Source organism: Pseudorca crassidens, chromosome 3, assembly GCF_039906515.1.
Source record: "Pseudorca crassidens isolate mPseCra1 chromosome 3, mPseCra1.hap1, whole genome shotgun sequence".
Classification (NCBI taxonomy): Eukaryota; Metazoa; Chordata; class Mammalia; order Artiodactyla; family Delphinidae; genus Pseudorca; species Pseudorca crassidens.
In genome coordinates this window covers 52,010,915-52,037,093 of record NC_090298.1, presented here as the reverse complement: position 1 = coordinate 52,037,093, position 26,179 = coordinate 52,010,915, and the positions used below count along the sequence as shown (strand labels likewise).

Below are 26,179 nucleotides of genomic sequence, written 5' to 3'. Positions count from 1 at the left end.
ATGTGACCTTCCATTCAGAGAATCATCTTAAATCCCTTCTTGAAATAATAACATTACCTCTTCTGAAAACTTATTGTAGCAGAGGAAGCTGAACACATCTTCAGCAATAAAGGAAGAATAAATATATTTGTATTATTATCACACAGTGCAGTGGGCTAAGGAATACAACCAGAGCATTTATGTGTTCTGCCTATCAAATACTACCTTACATAATTAATACTAAAATTGTGTAAATAAAAGACTCATGTTCTCTTTTTATAGTCTGGTGCATAAAAAGCTGCATTAAATTCCAAAGCATTACAATAAAAAATGGCGAAAGAACTACACTGGGTAGTAATGAAAAAAAAAATCCCAGTTAGATCTGTGGAAATTTAGAGCAATTTTATTCATGAGAATCTTATAAAAATAAATATAATACCTTGATTATCAGTTCAGGAAGAAATTATTTTATTTATTACTTGTTATTTCTGTTCTCAGTACAGCAAAATGTATCATTAACCTAAGCCTAATAATAACATTATGTTATATAGAAGTTCTATAGCCTGTAGACATTGAAAATGGAAGAAAACACAGACTTCAGCCAGAGGTTGTAAACTGGCAGTTCAGGAACCGTTTTTACTTATATACATGTTTTAGCCTCCACAGTATTTTTGAAAACTTTTTATGAGTTTCCAAGAAGAGTGTTTATATATATATATTTTTTTTTTTTTTTTTTTTTTTTTTTTTTGCGGTATGTGGGCCTATCACTGTTGTGGCCTCTCCCATTGTGGAGCACAGGCTCCGGACGCGCAGGCTCAGCGGCCATGGCCCACGGGCCCAGCCGCTCTGCAGCATGTGGGATCTTCCCGGACCGGGGCACAAACCCGTGTCCCCTGCATCGGCAGGTGGACTCTCAACCACTGTGCCACCAGGGAAGCCCAAGAGTTTATATTTTTAAAGTCTAGGTTTTCATCTCCTCTTGAAAAAACAATGTCTGACAATATTGGGCCATCTTCTTACATGACAAAAGTCCACTGTAACAGTGATCTACTTTAATCAATTGTTCTCTCTATAATTTATCATTGTCTCCATCACTCCGTTGACTTCTCTTTTACTTCACCCCGTAGAAACCTGGTTTCTGCCTTCACTAAGACCTAGGCATGTCATTTCATCTTTCTGTCTAATTTTCTTTTTTAGAGGAAGTCTTCTTTATTTCAAAGAAATTTTATCAGATCATTATAATAAGGCCAAAATGTTTTAAACATCATGGAACAAAGGTTCAACAGAAAGTATTTTTAAGTCCTAATTTTAATCAATAATTACATTTTTATAAATAGCTTTTTTATGTTCAGTTTTGAATAAAATAAATCCATATTGATTGCTACTTTTCCAATATACTGAGAAGTTATGATATGTAATCTGCTTGTTTTTTTAAAATTGCTACTATTTATACCTATTTTTCACGTCAACCTTGAAATACACACACAGCTATTGAAATACAAATTTCAAGTTACAAAATGAAAATTCTCAAGTTAGTGTATGCATTTATTCACAATATAAAGTTAGATTTTTAAAAAATTATTCAAGTTTATTTCTTTTAGTTTTTATTCAATTTATTTAAACTAAAAATGTTTGATGCTATGTAATATTGGGTTGGCCATCTTACAGAAAAACCCAAACGAACTTTTTGGCCAACCCAATATTTATCTTTGATTTATTAATCTCATAAGAACTTTTCAAATTTAGTGCTATAATTAATTTTATCTTTGACTTGCTAATCTCATAAGAATTTATCTCCATGCTAGAGCCACTTTCATGGAATATATGTTTAAAGCAGCTCTAAGTTTACTTTTATTTTACAATTACCATATCTCTGCTTGAAGTAGCAGTTTTTGTATCGTATTCAGTAACAAGTGATATAATTTGCATAAATTTCTATTTGTCATACAAAGTCATTCTCAAGGCCTTCCTAAACTTTATTTTTTTAGTTTTTCAAAATTGCTTTTATTTCATCCATTTTTTTCAACATTCAGTTACCTCCACTGCGATCCCTTTTGACCTAAAATATATTGAAAATATATATGGGAAATACCTGAAATTTTAAAACCTTAAGATTACTCAGCAGGTCCTCCTTCAAGTTGCACAAGCAATGAAAGTAAACATGAAATTTTAGCAAAGAAGAAAAGAAACCTACACATCTAGGTATATAGTCAGAGAGTGATGGTCTGTTATCAATCGTAAATATGCTGTGGATGATACTGAATCACTGTTCCTTAGGAGAACCACTCCATTTATTTCTCTTCTACTATATTTGTCCAGGTGGGGTAAAACCTTGTGCGTTAAACTGCTTGGCTGAAGGTTACAATTTCTACACTGAACGTGCCCCTGCGGTGATTGATGGGACTCAGTGCAATGCAGATTCACTGGATATCTGTATCAATGGAGAATGCAAGGTTGCTCAGATTATGAATTTCATTGCTTTTTGTTTGGGTTTTTGAGACTTCTGTCTTTTTTTTCTCATATAGTAGCTCGTAATTAATACTATGCTAATTTTTAATAAAGGGCTGCATTTTAATTTAATTTTCAGTAAGGAAATATACATAGTTAAAGGTAGAATTATCCATTCACCTTCAAGCACCATGCAAGTGTGATTTATTCTGGTGTTCTAGTTATGTTTATAGGGATTGCTAGAGCTATGAAGATATTTTGGAATTTAATTTCCATTATTCTTCTGTTTACAAACAAGATGATAGCAAAGAGGGGGAATGAGGATTCAGCTCATTCATATGTCTACTGTGTGTTCTCAATGAAAGATTATTTGATATATTTCATAGCAAAATATTTCCTCAAAGTGTAAAACAGCTATGCTCTTCCCATTTTGTCTTCTTTTGAAGCATTTATAATGGTTTTTGCTATAGAATTACTCTTATTAATGCATTTACTTCAGAGAATTAACCAGAACAGTTGGGAATTGCAGGAGCAAATCCATGGTATTTTCCTAGACCTGTGTATGAATCTTATCATAAGAAATTAGCCACAAAAAACACTGTTTTCTTAACTTTTTTCCTTGTCTGCTTTTGTTTGACCTTAAAGAGAAACATAAAACTAAATGCCAGAAACTGAGAAAGATGAGATAAAAAAACACTGTCTATTTTAGTTACTCTCATAATTTCTTGCAAGTTTCTGTCCTTCTGGTTAACTTGTCTCCAAATGTATCTGATGTTGCACTGTGTGTGTGTGTGTGTGTGTGTGTGTGTGTGTTTATTTACTTACTTGAAGAAAAAGTTATTTCTGGGACGGTATAAAAATGTTTTTCAGATAACCAAGACCCAGGCACAGGTTGTATTCAGACATTGCATGCCTGGTATTAATGGCTAAAAGTCAAATTACAAATTTAAGTGCCAAAATATGCCAAAAATATATGAAGGCCACATTTCTATGATTAAATACAAAATTGAAAGGTAGAATTTCAGCTTCTACAATAAAATTTCATGTTTATATCTCCTTTTCTTTATGGTAATTTTATTCAGCTAATGGAAACAGGTATTCATTCATTTTTAGAGATTTCCTCAGGCATGAATTCCACAACTAATCCTTGACACTAACACTAAAAATTGGATATCCAAAAGAGCCAGTGGTTTAGAAAGGGCAAACCATAGTGCTCAGTCAAGACTCTTGTTGTTATAACCCTTGTTGTGTAGGACCATATGCCATTTTTTCTTAGTTCTTGCATTTCTTAATTGAGGGTATAAGTAAGAGCCCATTGCCAACAAATTACAATATTTTAAGAATTGGAGCCTGGTATCCATACATGAAGAAGAAGTCTAAGCTAGAAATACAGGTGTACATTCCTGGGGAAATCAGAATTTTTTTCTTTAAACTTACGTGTTGAGAAGTGTTAGCTAGAATTACTTAGGGAATGAAGGTATAAGTGGAAAGAGGAAAGTATTCCCTGTTTAGATTTCCTGTACTGGAAAAACACGTAAATAAATAAGTTATATTCATTTGGTTAGTGGGTCCAAGAGCTCCTCCTCTTTTTGACTCACTGAATATTCTTCTCTGTTTTCAGCATGTAGGTTGTGATAATATTTTGGGATCCGATGCTAGGGAAGATAGATGTCGAGTCTGTGGAGGGGATGGAAGCACATGTGATGCCATTGAAGGGTTCTTCAATGATTCGTTGCCCAGAGGAGGTGAGTGTGTAGAAAGAACTCTTCCTCACACCTCTGGTGTACTTGGAATAGCCAAAATATTTGATTTCCCCCCTTATTTTAAAAATTTCTTTATTCAGGCAGACAATGGTTTTCCCCCAAATTGCTTTCAGTCCTTTAAATATTAAATATGGCTTCAGGTTAGATATTTTAAGGACATATTATTCCATTTCTACTTGACTTCATTTAGCCACGTTTCTTTAAGATGGGAATTCCCACAGAGCCTTGAAGTGGGCGCCATGTGTTGAGGGAAAAAAAAAAATGAACCAATATTATATATCTTGAGACTTTAAAGATATCTTGAGATAATTTTAGAGGAAAAGAAAAATACTCTTAGATGTATTCATGAACCCAAAGGGGAATTTGCTCATTATTCACAATTTATAAAGTACAAAAGGAAGCATGGAAGAATAAGGAAACTGTTATTACTGAATGCTTACTAAACACTCATTTTCTGATGAAAGCTCCAGATGCTGCTTATTACTGGCTGTCTTCTGTGTTCCAGGCTACATGGAAGTAGTGCAGATACCAAGAGGCTCTGTTCACATTGAAGTCAGAGAAGTTGCCATGTCAAAGAACTATATTGGTAAGTAGCATATTTTGCTAGATTTTAAAAATTAATGAGGAAAAGCACCACAGTATCATGAAGGAAAAGACATACTGCTTTGAGGTAGAACACTTTCATGTTAAAAAGAAGTTCCACATGAAAGAACTAAACAAAAAAATTAGTAGTTTATAGCTTACTCTTCACTGGGTTAGTTGATTTTTTGTTGTTGTTGTTGTTAAATTTTTGGCTGCATTGAGTCTTCATTGCTGTGCACAGGCTTTCTCTAGTTGCAGTGAGCAGGGGCTATTCTTCTTTGTGGTGCACGGGCTTCTCATTGAAGTGGCTTCTTGTTGCGGAGCACGGGCTCTAGGTGCATGGGCTTCAGTAGTTGCAGTGCGCAGGCTCAGTAGTTGCGGCACGCGGGCCCTAGAGCGCTTGGGCTTCAGTAGTCGTGGTGAGTGGGCTTCAGTAGTTGTGGCTCACGGGCTCTAAAGTGCAGGCTCAGTAGTTGTGGTGCATGGGCTTAGTTGCTCTGTGGCATGTGGGATCTTCCCAGACCAGGGATTGAATCCATGTCCCCTGTGCTACCAGGGAAGTCCCATAGTTGATTTTTTTTTTTTTTTTTTGCGGTATGCGGGCCTCTCACTGTTGTGGCCTCTCCCGTTGTGGAGCACAGGCTCCGGATGCGCAGGCTCAGCAGCCATGGCTCACGGGCCCAGCCACTCCGCGGCATGTGGGATCTTCCCAGACCGGGGCACGAACCCGTGTCCCCTGCTTCGGCAGGCAGACTCTCAACCGCTGCGCCACCAGGGAAGCCCCATAGTTGATTTTTTAAAATCAATTTTAATGAGGTATAATTTACATATAATAAAATGCATCCATTATAAGTGTATAGTTCACAAAGTATTTACAATTTTATCTGTATCTCTCTATATATATATATAGATATAGATATACATATAAATACCACAACCAAGATGTAGAACATTTCTATGACTCCAAAACATCCTCTCATTACCCTTTGCAGTCAAGTCCCCCTAGCCTTAGCCTCAGAAAACATTGATCTCTTTTCTGACATTTTATTATTTTACTTTTATTTATTCTGGAATTTCACATAAATAGGATCATATAGTATGCACTCTTATATCTGGCTTTTTTTTCATTCATAACATAATGTTTTTGAGATACATCTATATTGTTGAGTGTATCTGAAGTTCATTCCTTTTTATTGCCAAATAGTATTCCATTGTTTGGATATACCATAATTTATTTATCCACTCACTTGTTGATGGATATTTGGGTCATTGTCAGTCTTCAACTATTATGAATAAAGCTTCTTTGAACATTCATAGACAAGTTTTGTGCAGGCATATGTTTTCGTTTCTCCTGGATAAAAAGCCTAGGAGTGAAATCACTGGGTCATATGATAAGTACATGCTTAACTTTATAAGAAATTAATTAAATTAACTGTTTTCCAAAGTGATTGTATCATTTATATTTCCACCAGTAATGTAAAAGAGTTCCAGTTGCTCTACATCCTGTCAGTACTTGGTATTGTCAGTCTTTTTAACTCTACCCATGTAGATATTTTTTTTTGTAAAATGTCTAAACAAATATTTTGCCTATTTTTACATTTTTTCTTTTTATAAAGTTCTGAGTTCTTTATATATTCTAGTTATGTCTTGTTCAAATATATGTTTATGAATATTTTCTTCTAATCTGTGGCTTGTTTATTTCTGTTCTTAATGGTGTCTTTTAATTCTGATGAAATCTAATGTATTAATTTTTTCATGGTTTGTGCTTTCACATCCTATCTTAGAAATTTTGCCTACCCCAGGATTGCAAAGATTGTCTTCAATATGTCTTAGAGAAATTATGGGTTTAGCTTTTACATTTAGATATATGGTCCATTTTGAGTTTTTATGTAAGGTATAAAGTAAGGATTGAAATTCAGTTATTTTCACATGGATATTCAATTACTATAGCACCCTTTGTTCAAGAATGTTATTTCCCCCATTGAATTACCTTGACATTTGTGGTAGAGATCAATTGCACATGAATGTATGGGTCTATTTCTGTTCCCTCCCATTGTTCCATATGTCTGTCCTTAAACCAAAACCACACTGTGTTGATTAATAGAGATTTCCATTAGGTCTTGAAAATAGGAAGCATTATGTCCTCAAATTTGTTCCTCTTTCTCAAAATAATTTTTTTTTTCTAGGTCCCTTACATTTCTATATACATTTTAGAATCAGCTTGTCAATTTCTACAAAAAGATTATTTGGAATCTATAGATCAATTTGGGGAGAATTGACATCTTAAAAATATTGTCTTCCAATACGTGAAAAGACTTACCTGTATATTTATTTAAGTCTTTACATTTGTTCAGTAATGCTTATTTTTCAGTGTACACATCTTGCACATATAGATCTTTAAAAAATCTATCACTAAATATTTCATGCTTTTTGATGTTATTGTAAATGATATTGATATTTTAATCTCATATTTGAATTGTCAGTTGTTATACAGCAATTGATTTATTTTTGTATTGACCTCATGTCCTGTGTCCTGATTATACTCATGTATTAGTTCTGATAGTTGCTTTGTACATTTCTTAGGATTTTCAGCATAGATTATCATGTCATCCTTCAACAAAGGCAGTTTTACTTCTATCTTTGCAATATTTATGTCTTTTATATTGTTTTTCTTGCCTTATAATAGTGATCAGGACCTTCAGTACAATGTTGAATAGAAGTGAGGAGGCTGGACAGCCTTTCATTGTTGCTTATCTTAAAGGGAAAGAATTCAGTTTTTTGGGGTTTTTTGTTTGTTTTTTTTTTAACCACTAAATATAATGTTAGCTAGAAGATTTATGTAGATGCCCTTTATCAGGTTGAGGAAGTTCCCTTCTGTTTCTAGTTTTGAGAGTTTTCTTCATGAATAGGTTTTGAGGTTTACTGCATGATCATGTGTTATTTTTTTTCCTCCCTTTCCCGTTAATATAGTAAATGCATTGATTGGTTTTCAAATGTTAAATCAATCTAGCATTCTTGGGATAAAAATCACTTTGTCATAAATTTATTATCCTTTGTATATATTGTTACAATTGATTTACTAATATTCTGTTAAGAATATTTGCATCTATGTTCATGTGGGATATTGGTCTGTAGTCTTATAACATCTTTGTTGGTTTTTATATTAGGATAAACCTGTCCTCATAAAGTTGGTTGGGAAATATTCCTTTCTTCTCTATTTTCTGAAAAAGTCTGGGTAAAATTGGTATTATTTCTTAATGTTTGATAGAATTCAACTGTGAAGCCATCTGGGCTGGAGTTTTCTTTGTGGGAAGTTTTTAATGAAAAATTCAGTTTCTGTAATAGATATAAAGTTGTTGAATTCATTGGCATAATTTTGTGCATAACATTCCCTTATTCTGTTTGAATGCCTGTAGGATCTGTAGTGATGGCTCTTCTCTCACTCCTCACATTGGTGATTTGTATCTTCTTTTTCTTGATTGTTCTAGTGAGGTGTTTATTAACCTTATTGATCATTTCAAAGAACAAGCTTTTGGTTTAAATGACTTTTCTGTTATTTCTCCATTTTCCAGTACATCGATTCCCACTCTTCTCTTTATTTTTTCCTTTTTGCTATTCACTTTGTGTTTAATTTGTTATTTTTCTAGCTTCTCAAGATAGAAACTTAGATTATTGATCTTAAAGATCTTTTTTCTAACCTAAAATAGGCATTTTGCACTATAAATTTCCCTCTAAGCGTTGCTTTAACTTCATCCCATATATTTGATATATTTTTTTCCAACACTCAATTTAAAATATTTTATTTACCATATGACGCATGGCTTAGAAGGTATTATTCAATTTCCAAATATTTGGGGTTTTTTCTTAATTCCATTATGGACAGATAAGGTACTTTGTATGATTTTAGTTCTTTTGTTGAGGTGTGTTTTTATGGCCCAGAATATGGTATCTCTTAGTGAATATTCCATGTGGACTTGAGAAGAATGTATATTATGGTGGTATTGGGTTTAGTATTCCATAAATGTCAATTAGATTAAATTGGTTGACAGTTTTGTTCAAGTCTTATACATTTTTATTTATTTTCTGCCTCCTTGTTTCAGCAAATATTGAAAGAATCATGTTGAAATCTCCAACTAGAATTGTGGATTTGTTTATTTCTCCCATTAGTTGTAAGGTTTTGCTTCATTTATTTTCAGTTTGTTGTTAGGTGTATAGACATTTAAGATTGTTAGATTTTCTTGATGTATTGAACATTTCATAATTATCCTATGTTCCTCTTTATTTCTGATGATATTCTTTGACCCTCATCTATTTTGACTGATCCTAATCTAGCCACCCAGATTTCTTCTGATTAGGGCTTGCATAGTAAATTCTTTTCCATCCATCCACTTTTCACATGTAGGTGTTTCTGAACTTTAAATATGTTTCTTTTAGACAACATGTAGTTTGACTCTGATTTCTTATTGTATCTAACCATCTTTGCTTTTTCAATTACAGTCTCTAAATGGGGGGCTTGCCAAACTTTTTCTGTAAAGGCACAGATGGTAAATATTTTCAGCTTTACAGGACATGAAGTCTCTATCTCAGCTATTAAGTTCTACTATTGTAGTGTGAAAGCAGATACAGATAATACATAAATAAATGGGTATGACTGTGTTACAATAAACTTTATTTACAAAACAGGTGGTGGACCATAGTTTGTCAGCTCCACGTCTGGATCATTTATATTTAATGTAATTGTTAAAATCATTGGGTTTAAGTTTACCATTGTGCTGTTTTTCTATTTGTTCCGTGTATTTTTCCCTTTATTCTCCTTTTATATCTTCTTTTAGGTTTATCAAGTGTTTTATAGTATTCCATTTGGACTCTACTAATGGCTTATTAGCTATACTTCTTTTTTCTATTTAATTAGTGGTTGCTCTAGAGTTTACAAAATGCATCTTTAATTTATCACAATATACCTTCAAATAATATTATACCATTTATGTATAATGCAAGATGCTTATAACAGTTTACTTCCATTGTCTTCTTCCATCCTTTGTGCTATTTTTTAAAAACACATTTTACTTTTTCATATGTTATAAACCCTACAATACATTGTTATTATTTTTGTTTTAAAGAGTCAGTTATCCTTTTTAAAAATTTAAAAATAAGAAAAATTATTTTCTATTTACCTACATATTTATTGTATCTGGCATACTTTCTTTGTGTAGATCTGAGCATCCATCTGTACATATCTTCCAGTTTTTTCTCATTATATTTGTTTTCCTTTAAAATCCTTGAGTATATTTATAATAGCTGTTTGAAAGTTATTTTCTGCTAATTCCATAATTTCTATCATTTCTGAGTCTGTTGCTTTTACTTGGCTTTCTTCGTGGTTTGTACCATATCTTCCCCTTTCTTGCCAGTTGTAGTAATTTTTCATTGGATGTTGTACATTGTGAATATATTTTTATTGAGAGTCTGGATTTTGCTGTTGTTGTTGTTTTATCCTTTAAAGAGTGTTAACTAACTTGTTGATGAGCTTGATATCTTTGAGGCTTGTATTTGAGCTTTGTTTAGGTGAGTCCAGAGTAGCCTTAATTCTAGAGTTGCTCAGCCCTACTAAAAAGGCATGATTCTCTGCTGAATGCCCTAGTGGTTGAAACTCTCTGAATTCTTTCTCGAGAAATTTTTCTGCTTGTGGTTATCTAGTTTTTTGTTTTCGTTTCTGTTTGTTTGTTTTTTGGTGGTTTTTTTGGCCTGGCTTCATGGAATTTTATCCTATGCATACATGGATTACTATTCAGCAACAGATTCCCTCCTTTTACTCTAATTCTCTGGTTCTGCAAATTCCAAGTATCTTAGCCTTCCCAGTTTCTGATCTCTGTCTCCTTAACTCAGTGAGACCACCATCCTCTGCTTGGGTTCTCATGGTCTACACTGACAGAAAGTACCTCCAGGCAGGAAGCTAGGGAGATTATGAGACTCACCTTGTGTTCCTTTTTGCCTGTGTCACAGTCCTGCACAGTCCTGGCCAATGTCTAAAAACAGCTGATTCATATATTTTGTGAGTTTTCTAGTTATTTATAATTGGAGGGCAAGTCCAATCCCAGTTATTTCCTCTGTAAAGAAGTGGAAATTCTGTTTATTTGATGTTTGATCCCTTGAGACAGATTTAGACTCTGCAGAGACCCTTATGAAATCTGGTTGAGTTCTTACTCCCCTTAAAATACCACCTGTTTTTCCTTAAATCTTTTAAAAATAAGACTATATCTAGAATGCATCTTTAGGTAGAATACCAGTATCATCAGGCTCTTCCTTCCTTTAATAAAGGAAGACTCCTTTATTTTTATACCATAATTTTAGATTCTTTTCTGCATCAGCAAGAATCAAAACAAAAATAAGACATCAGATGTTTTCCCTTTGATAATTCTTTGTCCATAATGCCACATCCTCCTCCCTTAGTAAATTCTTATTCAGTCCTTCTTAAATGTTTGGTGTTTTTCTGAACTACGTTGTGGTACCAGCAAAGGTGAGTTAGGATTCCTTAAGTGAGTAGATGGGAAAATGGAAAGTGAGAGCTTAAATTGAAGGAGAATTCAAAGCTGCTAGAGGTTTTGTTTTTATTTTTACTGTTTCATGTGATACAGGCTCAGATGTCCTATATAACCAAGTAATTTTGATGTTTCAAATGAGACAGAGAATTACTGTGAGAGTTGAAAATAAAAAATTTTAAATACAAGACAAATTTAAGACTAAATAATCCTTAAATTTCGTTAACATGTTCTTATCTCAAAAGATTAATTAGATTTATTTTTGACAATCAAATGAATTTTATAACATATGTGAAGTCAAGAAAGTACAGATATATTTGCCAGGCAGATGGGGGTGGGGGGAATGAAAATGGTCTATACTCTTAAGAACAAGTGGCAGAGGTCCAGAGAGTCAGAGACTCTCTGCATCATGACCCTTATAGTCCTTTGGGCCTTCTTGTTTATCTGGCCTGATAAAGTTTTTGAAGAAGCTAGCATACTAACAAAAAAATTAAATTGACATGTTTGTCACTGTCAAAGCATGATAATCATTATCAAAATTATCACTCATTTATTTATAGAAGTTTTTGTATAGTAGTGCTAATAACCCTTTTTCTATCACATATTTTTAAACTTTTTTATATGTTTTTTCCTATAGAGGTTTAAAAAATTATGCATGCATATCTACTAATCTTTTTCTTTATACTTTCTGAGGTTTTGGTCATGCTTAGAAAAGCTTTTCAATACCCCAATATTATTTTTTAAAAAGTACTTTTACATTTTCTCCTACCATTTTATGATTTAACTATGTTTACATTTAAATATTTACCCATCTGGTATTTATTCTTTTCTCTCTTTTTTTTAAACTTTGTTTTTATTGAGGTAATATCCAAATAACATAGAATTCAAACATTTTTAAAGTGAACAGCGTACTGGTATTTAGTACATTCCAAAATATTTTCATCACCCCAAAAGGAACCCGGTGTCCAGTAAGCAGTTACTTCCCATTCCCCAGCCCCTGGCAACCACCAGTCTGCTGTTTGTCCCTATAGATTTACCTTTTCTAGATATTTCTTATGAATAGATGCATAAAATATGTGACCTTTTATGTCTAGCCTCAGCCTCTTCCACTCAGTGTAATTTTTTTTTAATCTTATCCTCATTGAAGCATGTACAGTTCTTCATTCTTTTTTATGGCTGAATGTTATTCCATTGTATTGTATATACCCCAGTTTGTTTATCCAGTCATCCATTGATGGACATTTGGTTGTTTCTACCTTTGGCTATTGGGAATAGTGCTACTATGAACATGTGTGTACATATATTTGTTTGAGTACCTATTTTCACTTCTTTAGGATATATACCTAGGAATGGAGTTGTGGTATCTATTCTTATATAAAGAATGAGACAAATTCAGCATTTTTTTTTTTCCAAAAAGCTAGTCTTTTGTCTTAGTTCCATTTCTTGTTATCCTTCCTTTACTAATTTAGGGTGCTTCCTTTGTTATATATTAATTCCCGTATGTACTTTTGTTTATTTCTTAACTGTCCATTTTGTTCTGTTGTTCTGTCCATCTGTGTACCATACCACAGGTTGTTCCCACCCCATATTTGTATAATTACTGTTTTAATATTTGGACAGGAAAATCTGCTCTCTAACCCCACCTCCATCCCCAGTTATTCCTTTAGTCATAATTTCCCTTGCTAGTTCCACATTTTTATTCCTATAGATAAGCCTTTCATTCCTTTCTATCAATAACATTATAAATACTTAATATCTTCTTGACATTCACATGGAAAATTACTATTTTAATTTGTGATTAAGAAAATGGTCAAGAATCCCATCTCTATATCCAGCACAGCAACCGTACCCCTTGGTTGAGTTTGCAACAGACTACTATCATCCAAAAAGATCTGTCTAGTTTCTGTAGGGGCCACACAAGTGAAGTAAATAGGTATATGGTAGAGACCACCACCCTTGCACACTTTAAGACCTTATGGGTAGCATTCATCTCTGGCAATCCACACACACACACCCCCGCCCCCACTCCAAGATGCAATATTGTTTGTAGTTTACTGTTTTAGCTGGGGGAAGGAGAGAAGTTTCAGAGACTTCAACCTGGTCTTCCCCACTGGGATAGGTGTTATTTTACAGATCAAGAGATAAATGTGAAGGTTATGCCAGCTACCAAGTATACTGTTTCCATTTATTTTTATTTTATTTTATTTTATTTTTTTTGCGGTACGCGGGCCTCTCACTGTTGTGGCCTCTCCCGTTGCGGAGCATAGGCTCCGGACACGCAGGCTCAGCGGCCATGGCTTACGGGCCTAGCTGCTCCGTGGCATGTGGGATCTTCCTGGACCGGGGCACGAACCCATGTCCCCTGCATCGGCAGGTGGACCCTCAACCACTGCGCCACCAGCGAAGCCCCCTGTTTCCATTTTAAATTCAGGTCTGAGAGAAATGACCACTGACTGGATTCATGGACTCAGTGGACACTCTGTGAGCTGGACCTGGGTCAAAATTCCTTTTATTACTTTACTTCTACGTGGTCTTATCCTAAACAAGGGGCACCATTTGCCACTTCAGATCAACTCAGTCCCTGTGCCCAACAGTCCTCAGTATATTTGGATTTTCCCTTTCCCTGCTGGTAATGGCTTTTATGTCCTTTGAGGAAAGGCGAGGAAAAATTACCACTGAGTGCTGTGGTGTTGTGATGTTGTAGGATCCTATCTCCTGGTCACCCAGCCTCTGCTTAAGCTCAGTGGGTCTGGATCAGAAAAGTGCCCATCTCTTGGGCCCCTTGGAAGACTGTATTCTGTTAAATATCTCCAGGACTACTCCTGACTGCCATGCTAATTTGTTATTGTTTGTGATAACTGTACCCACCTCCATTCTAATGGTTACGCCATACCTCCTGGCCTCTAGTATGTTGGGATCATCCCCATTGCTGTCTGCGAGCCCAGTTCTGTAATGATAGTTCCAAGCTTAAAGAGAAGAGCATCTCAGTGATGCTGGTGCCTGTCTCACCAGCACATTCTTTTATTTATTTATTTATCTATTTATTTATTTATCTATCTATTTATTTATTTATTTTTGGCTGTGTTGGGTGTTAGTTGCTGTGCGCTGGCTTTCTCTAGTTGTAGTGAGCGGGGGCTACTCTTCATTGCGGTGCAGGGCCAATTCTAATATGCTATTAGATTGCTATAATATGTTAATAGATACATATCTGGAGTGCATGCTCAGCAGTTGTGGCACGTGGGCTCAGTAGTTGTGGCTCGTAGGCTCTAGAGCACAGGCTCAGCAGTTGTGGTGCACGGGCTTAGTTGCTCCGCGGCATGTGGGATCTTCCCGGGCCAGGGCTCGGGCCTGTGTCCCTTGCATTGGCAGGCAGATTCCTGACCACTGCGCCACCAAGGAAGCCCCAGCACGTTCTTTATTGTTCTAATAAGTGGAAGGTCTTTCAGGCCCTTGTGTAGAATATAGTCAGCTGATAGGGTTTTTGCCTTATATACTATATCCACTTTTGAATGTCCACTTCTGTGAACTTTTGATCCCTTCCTCTTCTCCCTGCTTCCACCTCCTGCTGATAAGTGCTACCAGGCCCTGCAGCACCACAGTGCTCTCTACAACCATTTGGGAATTTTTATTGAAAGTCACTAAATCGATAGCTTAATACAGGCAAAATTGAGTCTTTACAAGAACAGTTTATTTCTCTCCACTTGTTTAGATCAGCCTTGATGATTTTTATTAAAATTTCATAGTTAACTCCACTAAGGGTTTGCCTGCCTTTTGATAGAATTATTACTAAGTATTTTTATATTTTTCGTTGCCACTGAGAATGTCCTTATTTAAAACTGCTTTATAACTGCTCTTCCTGATGTAGTAATACAACTGACTTTCATATATTGATTTTTATATCAAAACTTGCCAAACTTTCTTATTAAATGTCTTATTTTTCTATAATTTCTTTTAGATTTTTTACATTAAGATGAAAATTATATCATCTTAAAAAAAAAAAAAAACTGAGTCTTTTGGCTCTTCTTTTCCTTCCTCATTGCCTTTATTTCTTTTTTTTCTACTCTGTTACACTAGCTAGATCCTACAGTCAATGGTTGAATAAAAGTGATGGTAACAGGCATCCTTAACTTTTTCCTGATCTTAAAGAAAATGCCTTCAACATTACATCTTTAGGTTTGATGTTTACTATACATTTTTGTTTGAGTGTTTTTGTTTGCCTTTTATAAAATTAACGAAGTTTCACGCTTTCCTAGTTTACTAAAATTTCTTTTAAATCATATATGAATATTGAACTTTTTAAAATGCTTTTTCTGCCTCTGTTAAGGTAATCATCTGCCTTTCTTCCTTTAATAATATGAAAAAGTATATTAATTGATTTTCTATTATTAAACCAGCATTGCAATCCTGGGATAAGCTTACCTTACTTCTGATGTATTAACTTCTATATTACTTTATGCCAATTGCTAATATTTTATTTAATTACTTACATTTTGCATGTTTGTTCAAGAGTGCTGTTGTTGCATAATTTTTACTTATTTGACTGGCCAGGTTTGAACATGAAAATGCTGGGCTCATAAAATGAGATTGGACGTATTCTCTTTCTCTATCCTCTTGGAAGAGTTTTGTGAAAAACTGAAATTATTTTTTCCTTGAATGTGTGGTAGAACTACTCTGTACAAAGTTGTCTGAGTCTGATGTTTTCTTGTGGGAAAACTTTTATTGACTTTGAATAATCTAATATGCATTTTTTGGTATTTTCTGAGACACTAATTCACTGGCAGGTGAATCATAGTACTTCTACTTTACCAAATTATATAGCATCATTATCTATGAGAAAGAATGTACTTACTGAATTTCTACCAACGGTGGCTGGAGATTACTAAATATTTCTGTTTCTGTGGTAGGATTCCTGGCACCTCATTAGAAATCACTTCACAATGTATATCTAAGTAACAAAAAATAAATTGTTGGTGTTGTCTGTAAAAAAAAAAAAAAAAAAAGATTCCCATCTCGAAATGGAAATAGATATTCATTGTACACTTCAGTGCAATGATCAATGAGTGACATTGTGGTAAATGAAGTTTCACATTTTTAGGTAGACAGTGATTTTTTTTTTTTTTTTTAGCTTTAAAATCTGAAGGGGATGATTACTATATTAATGGTGCCTGGACTATTGACTGGCCTAGGAAGTTCGATGTTGCTGGGACAGCTTTTCACTATAAGAGGCCAACCGACGAACCAGAATCCTTAGAAGCTTTAGGTCCCACCTCAGAAAATCTCATTGTCATGGTAAATATGCCTTTGCCGCTTCATTTCTAATCTTTGTAATCTGCCCTGTGAAGTAGGAAGGGGCAGGCTTTATCATTTGAAATTAAAGTGGTGAAATTAAAGTAAATAAAGGTAAAATGGTCTGCCCAAGGGTGTAAAAGTCTGTGTAAAGTTAAGACCATAGTGCTCTTTCCATATGACTGATCTTTTCAATGCCTGCTTGAATAATATTTTTATAACCAAATAAGGCAAATGAGAGAAATGGCTCCAAATTACCCATGAAAACGGAAGTAGAAAATTCAGTATAACTGCATGTGTTCTAAAAGTTGTCTTAAATTTCCCTTAAGACTTATGACATTTTCTTCTTCAAAAGAAATAGTAAATATCTGAATAAAGGCTCATTGTATTTTAATTATCTTCACCAGTTGTTTTCAATGTCAGGTTCTGCTTCAGGAACAGAATTTGGGAATTAGGTATAAATTCAACGTTCCCATCACCCGGACGGGCAGTGGAGACAATGAAGTTGGCTTTACATGGAATCATCAGCCTTGGTCAGAATGCTCAGCTACTTGTGCTGGAGGTAAGACACCCACTAGGCAGCCCACCCAGAGGGCAGGATGGAAAGCAAAACATTCTGAGCTATGCTTTTGTTTGCTAAAGAAGCTAATTGGAAATATTTCTTGCAGGTTTGCTTCAAGCTGTAATTTAGCAAAAGAAACTTTGCTTTAATTATATTATATTCCGTTTGTTTTTAACCTCATGTAATTTGTACAGATTTGTTGGTAAAATACATCTTGGCACAATGAGTGTCTCTGCTGGTGCTTCTCCCAAGACTATCTTGAAGGTGGGCTGTTTGCTTTTCGTGAACACATTCTTGGTAAAGAACATCAAGAGTTTTAAATAAGAAAATGAGCAAGAATCAGACGGCACAGATGTAACGTCTTGTAATGGGGGATGAGAATGTATGTCTGTGTGCTTGTGTGTTTGTGTTTGTGTGCTTGTATGTTTCCCACAATACTATTCAAACTCCCTTCTGCAGCCATCCAAGTTAAGGGGCTATATACTGGGATACTACAATAATTACTGGTGTCTGGGTCTCTGGGTTAATGGTGTTTGCAGACCCCATGATAGTCCCTCAGAGAGGTAGCTGCTAGGCGGTGGTTGGTGATGTGTTGGTTGTCCCATGTGCGTTTTTCATGGGTGCCTTTTCCCCACAATTTACTCTATTCCTAATCCTCCTCCCTCTAGTGGCCACCAATGCAATTCTTTACCTCTGGCTGGGAGAGCAGGACAGTTGGCTTCCTTCAAAGCCAACACCCTTGCTGCTGCATGGACTGGTGAGTAGAAGTGCTGTGCAAGCAGCATCTTCCTTCTCTCTGGAGACTAAATGCATCGCCTCCACCGTACACCTTGGTCCCAATAGGCAAGGAGACAAAACCTATCCCTCAGGCCTGCGCTGGACTAGAGCACCTCACCATTCCGAAAGCAAAGATTAAATTTTGAATAGTGATATTTAGAATGGGAGAGATGGAACTAAAGTGAATCATCCCATTTTACCCCGTATTCCAATGTTTTACCTATTTTTCCTTTCTGAACCGCTCAGAAACACATGATGTACATGGACTTCATCCTATCTTGTCCTGTACTCACTGACTCTCTAAACACTTCTGATTCTCAAAGCTTGAATCAGAGAAATTATTTTCACAGAAGTGAATAATCACAATAATACATTCAGTAATTTTAGACTCATACAAAATTAAATCATGGATAAACTCCAACTTAAGTAGTAAACACTATGCAAAAAAAAGCAAATGAACAATAATAATGTTTTCCTCCTGTGTGAAGTGTCATGAAACATGGTTATGTGTAATCTGTGGCATATTTAAAAAGATCTCTAACTCCCATCCGTTTTATGTATAAAATGGCTGGTGATTTATAAAGTTTTAAAAACTATAGGGCTTTACTATTTCTTTTAACAAAATAAAGGATATTTGAAATTAATTGTTCAAGTGAATGCCATTATATTATAGTGGCATTTATATATATATATATATAATATATATATATATATATATTTCTTTGTTCCAATTAAATTCCTTTTTATTTAATCTATAAATTAACTTTCCCCTTTTCACATACCAAAAAGAAGTCTTCATGATAACAGATAATACATAATTCAGGCCCTGAGGTAAGGTGGGATAAACTTATTAAAGAATCAAAATAATTTAAAGTTCAGGAAATCTAATGAAGTAGTCTAAATGTCGAGGTTGATTAGCTTGGAGAAGAGAAGGCTGAGGGAAAGTATATTATGATAGTATCTTCAAGTATGTGACAGAATGTTGAATGGGAGGTTCTTAGTGCCTGTTCATCTTTGTACTGGAAATTGCTATATTTGGGGATGGTTTAGATTCAGTCTTGTCTGAGGCCAAGGAGGGATTAAGTGAATTCTCAGTGTTCCTTCTAACTCTATTCTTCTGTTCAGAAAGGAGATAGTCCAACAAAAAAGGGGTGGGGGAGAAGGCCAAGAGAACTGAATTTAGAAGAAAAACTATGATTTTATTAAAGTAAAGAAGTATGAAAAATCTGAATGTGTGTTATTCTTTTCCATAACACTTGTATTGAGAAATCATAATAGAAGAGTGATTTCTTGTGATGGGGCATAAAAGAAAAGAAAAACAAGGAGGGAGCAAAGCCCCTGGAAAGAGAATTTTCTCTTTATTTTTTATACTTCTTTCTTCTCTTCTGGAGCTACTAATCCTAGATATTTGAGGTGGTTCTGGGAACTGTAATTCTGCTCAGTTGTGAGTAAAAAGCCTTGCCTTGTTTGGAAGAGAGATGTACAGTGTTTGAAAATCAGCAGGCATAGTGTGATGAGCTGCATTTCTTGGTAAGTGGTTCTCAAAGTGTGGTCCCCGAACCAGCAGCATCAATGTCACCTGAAAATTTATTAGAATGCTAATTTGGGGGCCCCATCTCAGACCTACTGAATAGAGTCTCTCTTTGTGGGGCCCCAAAATCTATGTTATAACAAGTTCTCCAAGTGATTCTGTTGCTTGCTCAAGTTTGAGTACCACTGGTCTTGGTTGACAGAGAAACTGAAACAGCACTCTAGACACATAGAATCCACGTCCTCATCACTGAAGTCTATGCATCTTTCTAGACTCATTTTGTATCTAAAACAATGTCTGGAACATACTAGGAACTCAATAAATGCGTACAGATAAGTGAATGAACAAAAGGAATTAATTATTTTGGCAATTATATATTTGTGTTATTCTTCCCAGTGTGGGAAATGAGAGTTTAGAATTGTTATTTTTTTTGTAAGGTGGGGCAAAGCAATTGTCAGGGAAAGATAGTATAATTTTGATTATATTCTTTTGTTTACTTTGAATAGGTTGGAAATATTTCCTAGAATATAGAGTACAGATATCAATTATTGGAGTTATTCTTCCTACACATACCCCCACTTTTAACCCAAGGTTCTTTAAATACAGGAGGCTTAGGATTGAGGAAAGGAGAATCCCTTAGGACTCAGGAATCTTGATCAAAGAGAGAGCCAGAGTCATCTGCTCAGTAATGGTAAATGGAACTTCATCTGTTGTTAAGGAATCTTTCAGGAAAAAGTCATTTCTTCTCAGTTTTCACTCAGAAACTAAAGATGAATACTAACGTGTGTTCTTAACAGGGATACTCCACTCTCATCTTTCCAAAGTGGTGCTAGGTATCTTGATACTGCCAAAACTTTTTAAAATGGAAAAAGAGGGAACAAGAAAGATCTCAAAGAACTTTCTATTGCAGTCTCACAAGACTGTTCAATGTTCTCACGACCTTTGGACTTTGAGTTTGGGAGCAATGTTGATATTTTCTCTTACGAGATCTTTTAAGATAAGAAGTTTTGAGATTGTTTTTCTGTTGCTTAGCAGACCCAGTGACAAATCTAAGACTGCAGGAAACACTGCTAGTGATTCAGTCCAAGAAATGGTCTTTTCTCTGAGTCAGTGCTGACACACTTCCTTAGCCTGAATAAGAACATTGAGATGCTGTGGAGTGTTGTCTTCAGGATAAATGTGATTTTTAAGATACAGTTATGCCTTTTCCATTGAGACAATTAAAACTGGACTATTTTCTGAACCATTGTTACTCCCACTAGAGTTTTGTTTCTATACTCTGTAATTAATCTGACTCCTAAATTTATATACTACTATTGTATTCGTGATTAATGTGTTGATTGATAAAGCTTGGCTAGGTAGTGAGAACTGTACTATTTTAAAATACAAAGCTTTAGGAGTTTTTTTAAGTAGTAATTTATGCTGATACGCCTTTGCACTGTGACTTTTAAAGATTGGAAAAATGATGTTTATTCATATTTTGATTTTAGTTATATATACTCTCTTTTTACTGATGTTTGGCTAGATGTGTGGTTTTCAAGTTGTAGTGTGCATCAGAATCACCTGGAGGGCTTGTTCAAACAAGATTGCTACGTTCTGCCTCCAGTTTCTGATTTGGTAGGTCTGGGGAAGACTCCAAGAATTTGTATTTCTAACAAATTTCCAAGTGATGCTGGTGATACTGGTTCAGCAACCATACTTCAAGAAACATTGGGCTAGATACTTAGATTTCATAAAATAAATGTCTATTAAAACAAATTAACATATCCTTTAGGTAATAATCCATATTACAGTTGTAATCACATTACACCTAGTGTTTTTAATGATAAATGGTTCTAGCTCAGCTGTGTAATGACAAATAGAACTTTACAGTTTATGAAACATTTTTTGGTTCGCTGTTTCATTTGCTTATTCTCAATAGCACCATGAGACAGGCACTGCTATTGTTTTTCCTGTTTTACAGTAATACTCAAGTGAAGTAACGCTGAAGTCAATTTCTTTTTTTTTTTAATGTAGCATTTTCTCTCGTAATAAAAATGGTCCTTTACCTTGAAGAGAGCTTTTTCATCAGTTGACATCATCAGTAGAGCAACATGATATATTCCCCACTCAAGAATTTCTCCTTTACTAGCTTGAAATTTCATTTTTTCAAATGCTTTCCCTAAAGCAATGATTCTCAGTTTTGGCTGCACGTTGGAATCACCTGGGGAACTTTAAACAATTTTGACGCTTGGGCCCGCCCCCAGAGATTCCGATTTAAGTGCTTGGGAGTATGGTCTGGGCATCAGATTTTTAAAAGGTCCCTAATGCGTAGCCACGGTTGAGAAGTACTGCCTTTGAGGCTAATTGAAGGTTTATTTAGTCTTCAAATAATTTACATTCAGATGCAAATACCTCTGGGAGCATTACTAACTCACACCTCTGTTATTAGTTGGCTACTAGTGGAATGCAAACGATTTAGGTATAAGTATCTGGAGTGGGAACGTAACTAGGGACATCAGAGAAGGAAATGAAAAAAGTGGTAGAATACCAATTAATTTCATAATTTTGTTTAGTGTGGCCATTGGCCTTCAACATGCCTTTAGAAAGCATTTTTGTAGTTTAGTTTATTTACATGCTTCTTTACCTGATAGATCATTTATAAGCATCTAATTAATGCTTTCAAAACTGACCGAAATTGTGCTAAATATCATTTCTTGGCCTTTTGGCTAAGATCAAGTGCAATTGTGCTAAACAGATTTTCCAAAATTCTTTCTTCTCATTTCAAGTTTCTGTGGTACTTAGGGAGCTAAAATGAATAAGTGGTTATGTACTTAACCAACTTTAATTTAGACTCAAGTCAGAATATGAGGCCCCTGTTTTAACTCAACATTTGTGAAAACTGATAACAAACTTTTTTTTTCTCTTTGTGACTTATAGTTGTAATCAGAGAAGGCCTTTTATTGTTTTAGGAAATTGTTGTTTTTGTTAGGGAATGAATTTTTGCAAAATGCAGCAGTATTCATGATAATTTCCTCCCCTATCTTTCTGGATGTGCTCTCATTTCCCACTATTCAAACCATTCCCCTTCCACCCCCACCCTTCTCCCCGACCCCCCCCCCCCGCCCCCCCGCCCAACTCCTCCTCTTATTTAATACAACCCTTAGGCTTTAAAGTAAAACTTCCAAAACCAATTAACTGAGAGTTGATGCTGTACTGTTGTACCTGTTCTGTTAGGAAAGAAACCTTAAGGATCCTTTAGTTGTGCAAAGAAAGGTCAGAAATACATATGTATTTTCATGTATTAGTTTTACATTTATACTGTAAATAAACAGTCTTCGTCCTGCAATCAGTTCTACTGACACTTTTGATTACTTTCTTCAAACTGTTTTTTCTAGGCTTTTCTTTCTCTTTGTACAAAAAATTGCATACCAATTTGGTCAGGTTTCTGCTGACAAAGGCATCTCTCTGCTAAACATTCATTGCTTAGCAGCTCAGGGGTAAAAAAAAAGATAAGCTAAAGCTATGCTTAGATGGAAGTCTGGGAGGGGGAGACAGGTTTATTTTTAGAGGCAATTTTGATTTTGTTTGAAGATCAAAGGGCACAGATTTTTCTTACTTATACAATGGAGTGTTTCAGGAATGTTTCTAATCAACTGTCTTTGACCATTTAGAATGTTATTACTTTTTCTTTTACATTTACATAGCCTAATTAATTTTTATTGTGTGCTTGACGCTCAAATTTTATAAAGATGCTTGTTTTATTTGTTATTCTTTTTCTTCCCTGGATGGCATCTTAAGCCTAATGTGGTGTGTGTGTGTGTCTGTGTGTGTGTGTGTGTGTGTGTGTGTGTGTGTGTGTGTGTAGCATATAAGTTTTAAAAATTTTTTCTATGTTTTTCCTCTTTTTAACTAGGGCAAATTCTTTTTATTTTACTTTTTGTGGTTTCACCTGGCTCACCTGGATTCTTATACATATTGAAACTGGTTTCTACTCTTTAAGATTTTTAAGATGCTTTACATAGTTTCCAAGTACTATTTGTATTTTCCTGATTTAGGGCCATATTTTTCACAATGCCCCATAGTACCCCAGGACACTACAGCAGACTCACAGAGGCACTGCAGAATATTGTACGTTTTCAATAGAAACACAGTGACACGGTCATACACCATACAAATTATTACTATTGAGTTGTTTGGACCTAACTACTTAATAAGTGAAACTCAGATTTTTTTTTTTTCTGCCTGGGAGGGCTGTGAAAAAAGTACTGGGACACTAAGAGTACTGTGAACCAGGAAAGTTTGAGAACTCTTGATTTCAAATGAGTGTCAGTAAAGTTGGATAAAAATTAGTCACCTAACTTCCTTTCAGTAGATGGTGAACTTCATTTCCTAAGAGGAAAAAAATGCATATAAACTCCTTATTCAGGGTCCTGGTGATGTTCAGAGTTTAAAAATGGAGACTCTTCTGCACTTCCATTAAGAAACTAGAGGTTTTGAGTAATATGTAAATTTCCCCTTCATATCTGTATTAAGTATATCTTCTGATGTGCCCTCCTGAATATGCTTCCTTCCTCTGTCTCTGTTAGTTCAGTTTCAGGTTAGTGGGTGATTAAAGCGAAAGAAAAAAGAGAGAGAAAAGAAAAAGAAACTATATATTTAAAAGAGCCCCTGATAGCAAATTCTCCCTTGCAGTTTACTACCTAACAAGTTTATGTAATAATCCACACTATTCCATTTATTAATAATAGACTTTTCAAATTATTTTAATGAATCTATCATGCAGATTACCTCGCCCCTTTAGAAAGCTGGATATTTCTACATTGTTTCTATGGAAGCACTTTATGTTAATGTTACATATTTTATTGTTTCCAAGAATGATACAACAGAACTATAATTGTGCACTTAAAAGTACGTAAGTCCATTCTAAAATAACAATTTTAAAAAGTAATTATTAGAAAAATATGATGCAGTCTTTTTGCCAGTACTAATATCTGACTGAAAGAGAATAGCTCTCAAAGTACCAGATAAAACAAAGGCAAATGCTTTACATATTCACAGATGTCCTTTTAATTTCTTTGCTAATTCTAACATGGCTAACATATTTAACATCACTAATAATGGTCAACTGACCATTAACACTTGTATTGCAGCTTATAAAGGACATATTCACTTAACTTGGAAAGAAACTCAAAGTGGAGGGGTCCCAAAATGGAACAGAGGAAAACAAAATTCAATTGTTTTTCAAGTTTCAAAATAGACTTGATTTTCAAGTTTCAAAATAGACATTAATAAGTCAAATCTTATAATTGTTTGCTTAACTTTAATTTAGGAATTACCATCCAAAATTTACTTTGAGTTAAGTAAAAGATACCAGATGGAAATTTTAGTTTGAATAATTGAAAGCCCTTTAGTCATTGTCATTTCTTTCCCTTTGAAGAAATATAGTTATATAATTAGTTTTTAAGAAAAATTCCCTATAAAAGATATTTTCTGTGTGAGGTTGTACTATTGTTCGAAACTATGAGGGTCCTTTTACATTTGGTTCCTGTATATACCAAACTTAGACGTAAAACAGATCACTGTGATATTTTTAATGATACACGTCCCTTGTAAAACGTGACTTGAGTTTACAAGGAATAAAGATTTGCATCAGCTTTGTTCATTATTCCATAATTTTCTCTTTGGTCTTTGAAAAATAAAATATTTGTAAGACTAGACAATAGTCTATCATTGCATTGACTGTGGCATTCCCCTGTTCACTCTCTCCTATCATCCCCTTCTTTCAGTTCATTTTCAATGTTGAGAAGGAAGAGTACCCTTTAACATATGGGATTAGTTGTACCAGGCATCAGAGCAGGGCACCTGTGAACATCACAGCTCCCAAAAGCCTATGCTCTGTAGCCATCAATTGCACCTGGCTCAGTTCTCCTGCAACATGCCCTTGAGAGGGCTACTCCTCTAGGTAAACTCATGCTCTTGGCTGGTTCATGCTTCGGAAGTTAATATGTTTTTTTCTTTTATTTGTCTCTAATAATTATTTCTATTTATCTTTTTCCTTAAGTATGTAGCTTCCCCTATAGAATACACTTTTTAAAAAAATTCTTTGAATTCTCCTGTATATTTTCAATATAATTTAAGCTTTCTAACTTCTTGTAAAAAATTTACATATGAAAGTTTAGCTTGATAACCTGACATTTTTTACTGTTTACCCTTGCATATTGTGGCTTGCATTTTTCTCTAGTGTTAAGATTTATAACTGAGGGCAAGAAATCTGTGCTAACCTAAAACACTCCTAATGCTGTTTTCCTTCCTCTTCCATTTCATTTCTGTTGCTTTAGAGATTATATTCTTCTCTAACATGAATAGGGCCGGGATACATCTTACTCACTGAAAAACTTGGGTAAGGCTGAAACCAAAGTTTAAGTGCCTTCCTATTGTATTTATGATCTGTGTGTCACAGGTCATGTTTCACTTCACTGAAATTTTGTCCCAAATCTCATTTTTGACAATCATAACACTATGCATCTTTACAAGGTATTATGCATAAAATACTTTGGGAAAAAATAAAACTTCTTGTAATGATAAGCATTATCATCCTGATTATATAGGATCTTATGATATTATTATTCCCATTTTTTATCTAAATAAAATTAAGATTTTAGTTTAAAACTATACAGCTTGTTTATGATTGTGTCCTTGTTATAATTCAAATCTGAAATATTTGCTCTTTGGT

The 26,179-nt window shown here is 34.7% G+C and overlaps 1 protein-coding gene across 1 annotated transcript in view; it reads left to right on the top strand.

Annotated features, from left to right (window-relative positions):
- Nucleotides 1-26,179, top strand: part of ADAMTS6 (ADAM metallopeptidase with thrombospondin type 1 motif 6) — a 266,226-nt gene that overhangs the window by 197,473 nt on the left and 42,574 nt on the right. The window contains exons 15-19 of the mRNA XM_067730807.1: nt 2,299-2,432; nt 4,049-4,172; nt 4,696-4,776; nt 16,434-16,597; nt 17,018-17,156. Coding sequence (XP_067586908.1) covers nt 2,299-2,432; nt 4,049-4,172; nt 4,696-4,776; nt 16,434-16,597; nt 17,018-17,156 — 642 coding nt within the window. The remainder of the gene's footprint in view (nt 1-2,298; nt 2,433-4,048; nt 4,173-4,695; nt 4,777-16,433; nt 16,598-17,017; nt 17,157-26,179) is intronic.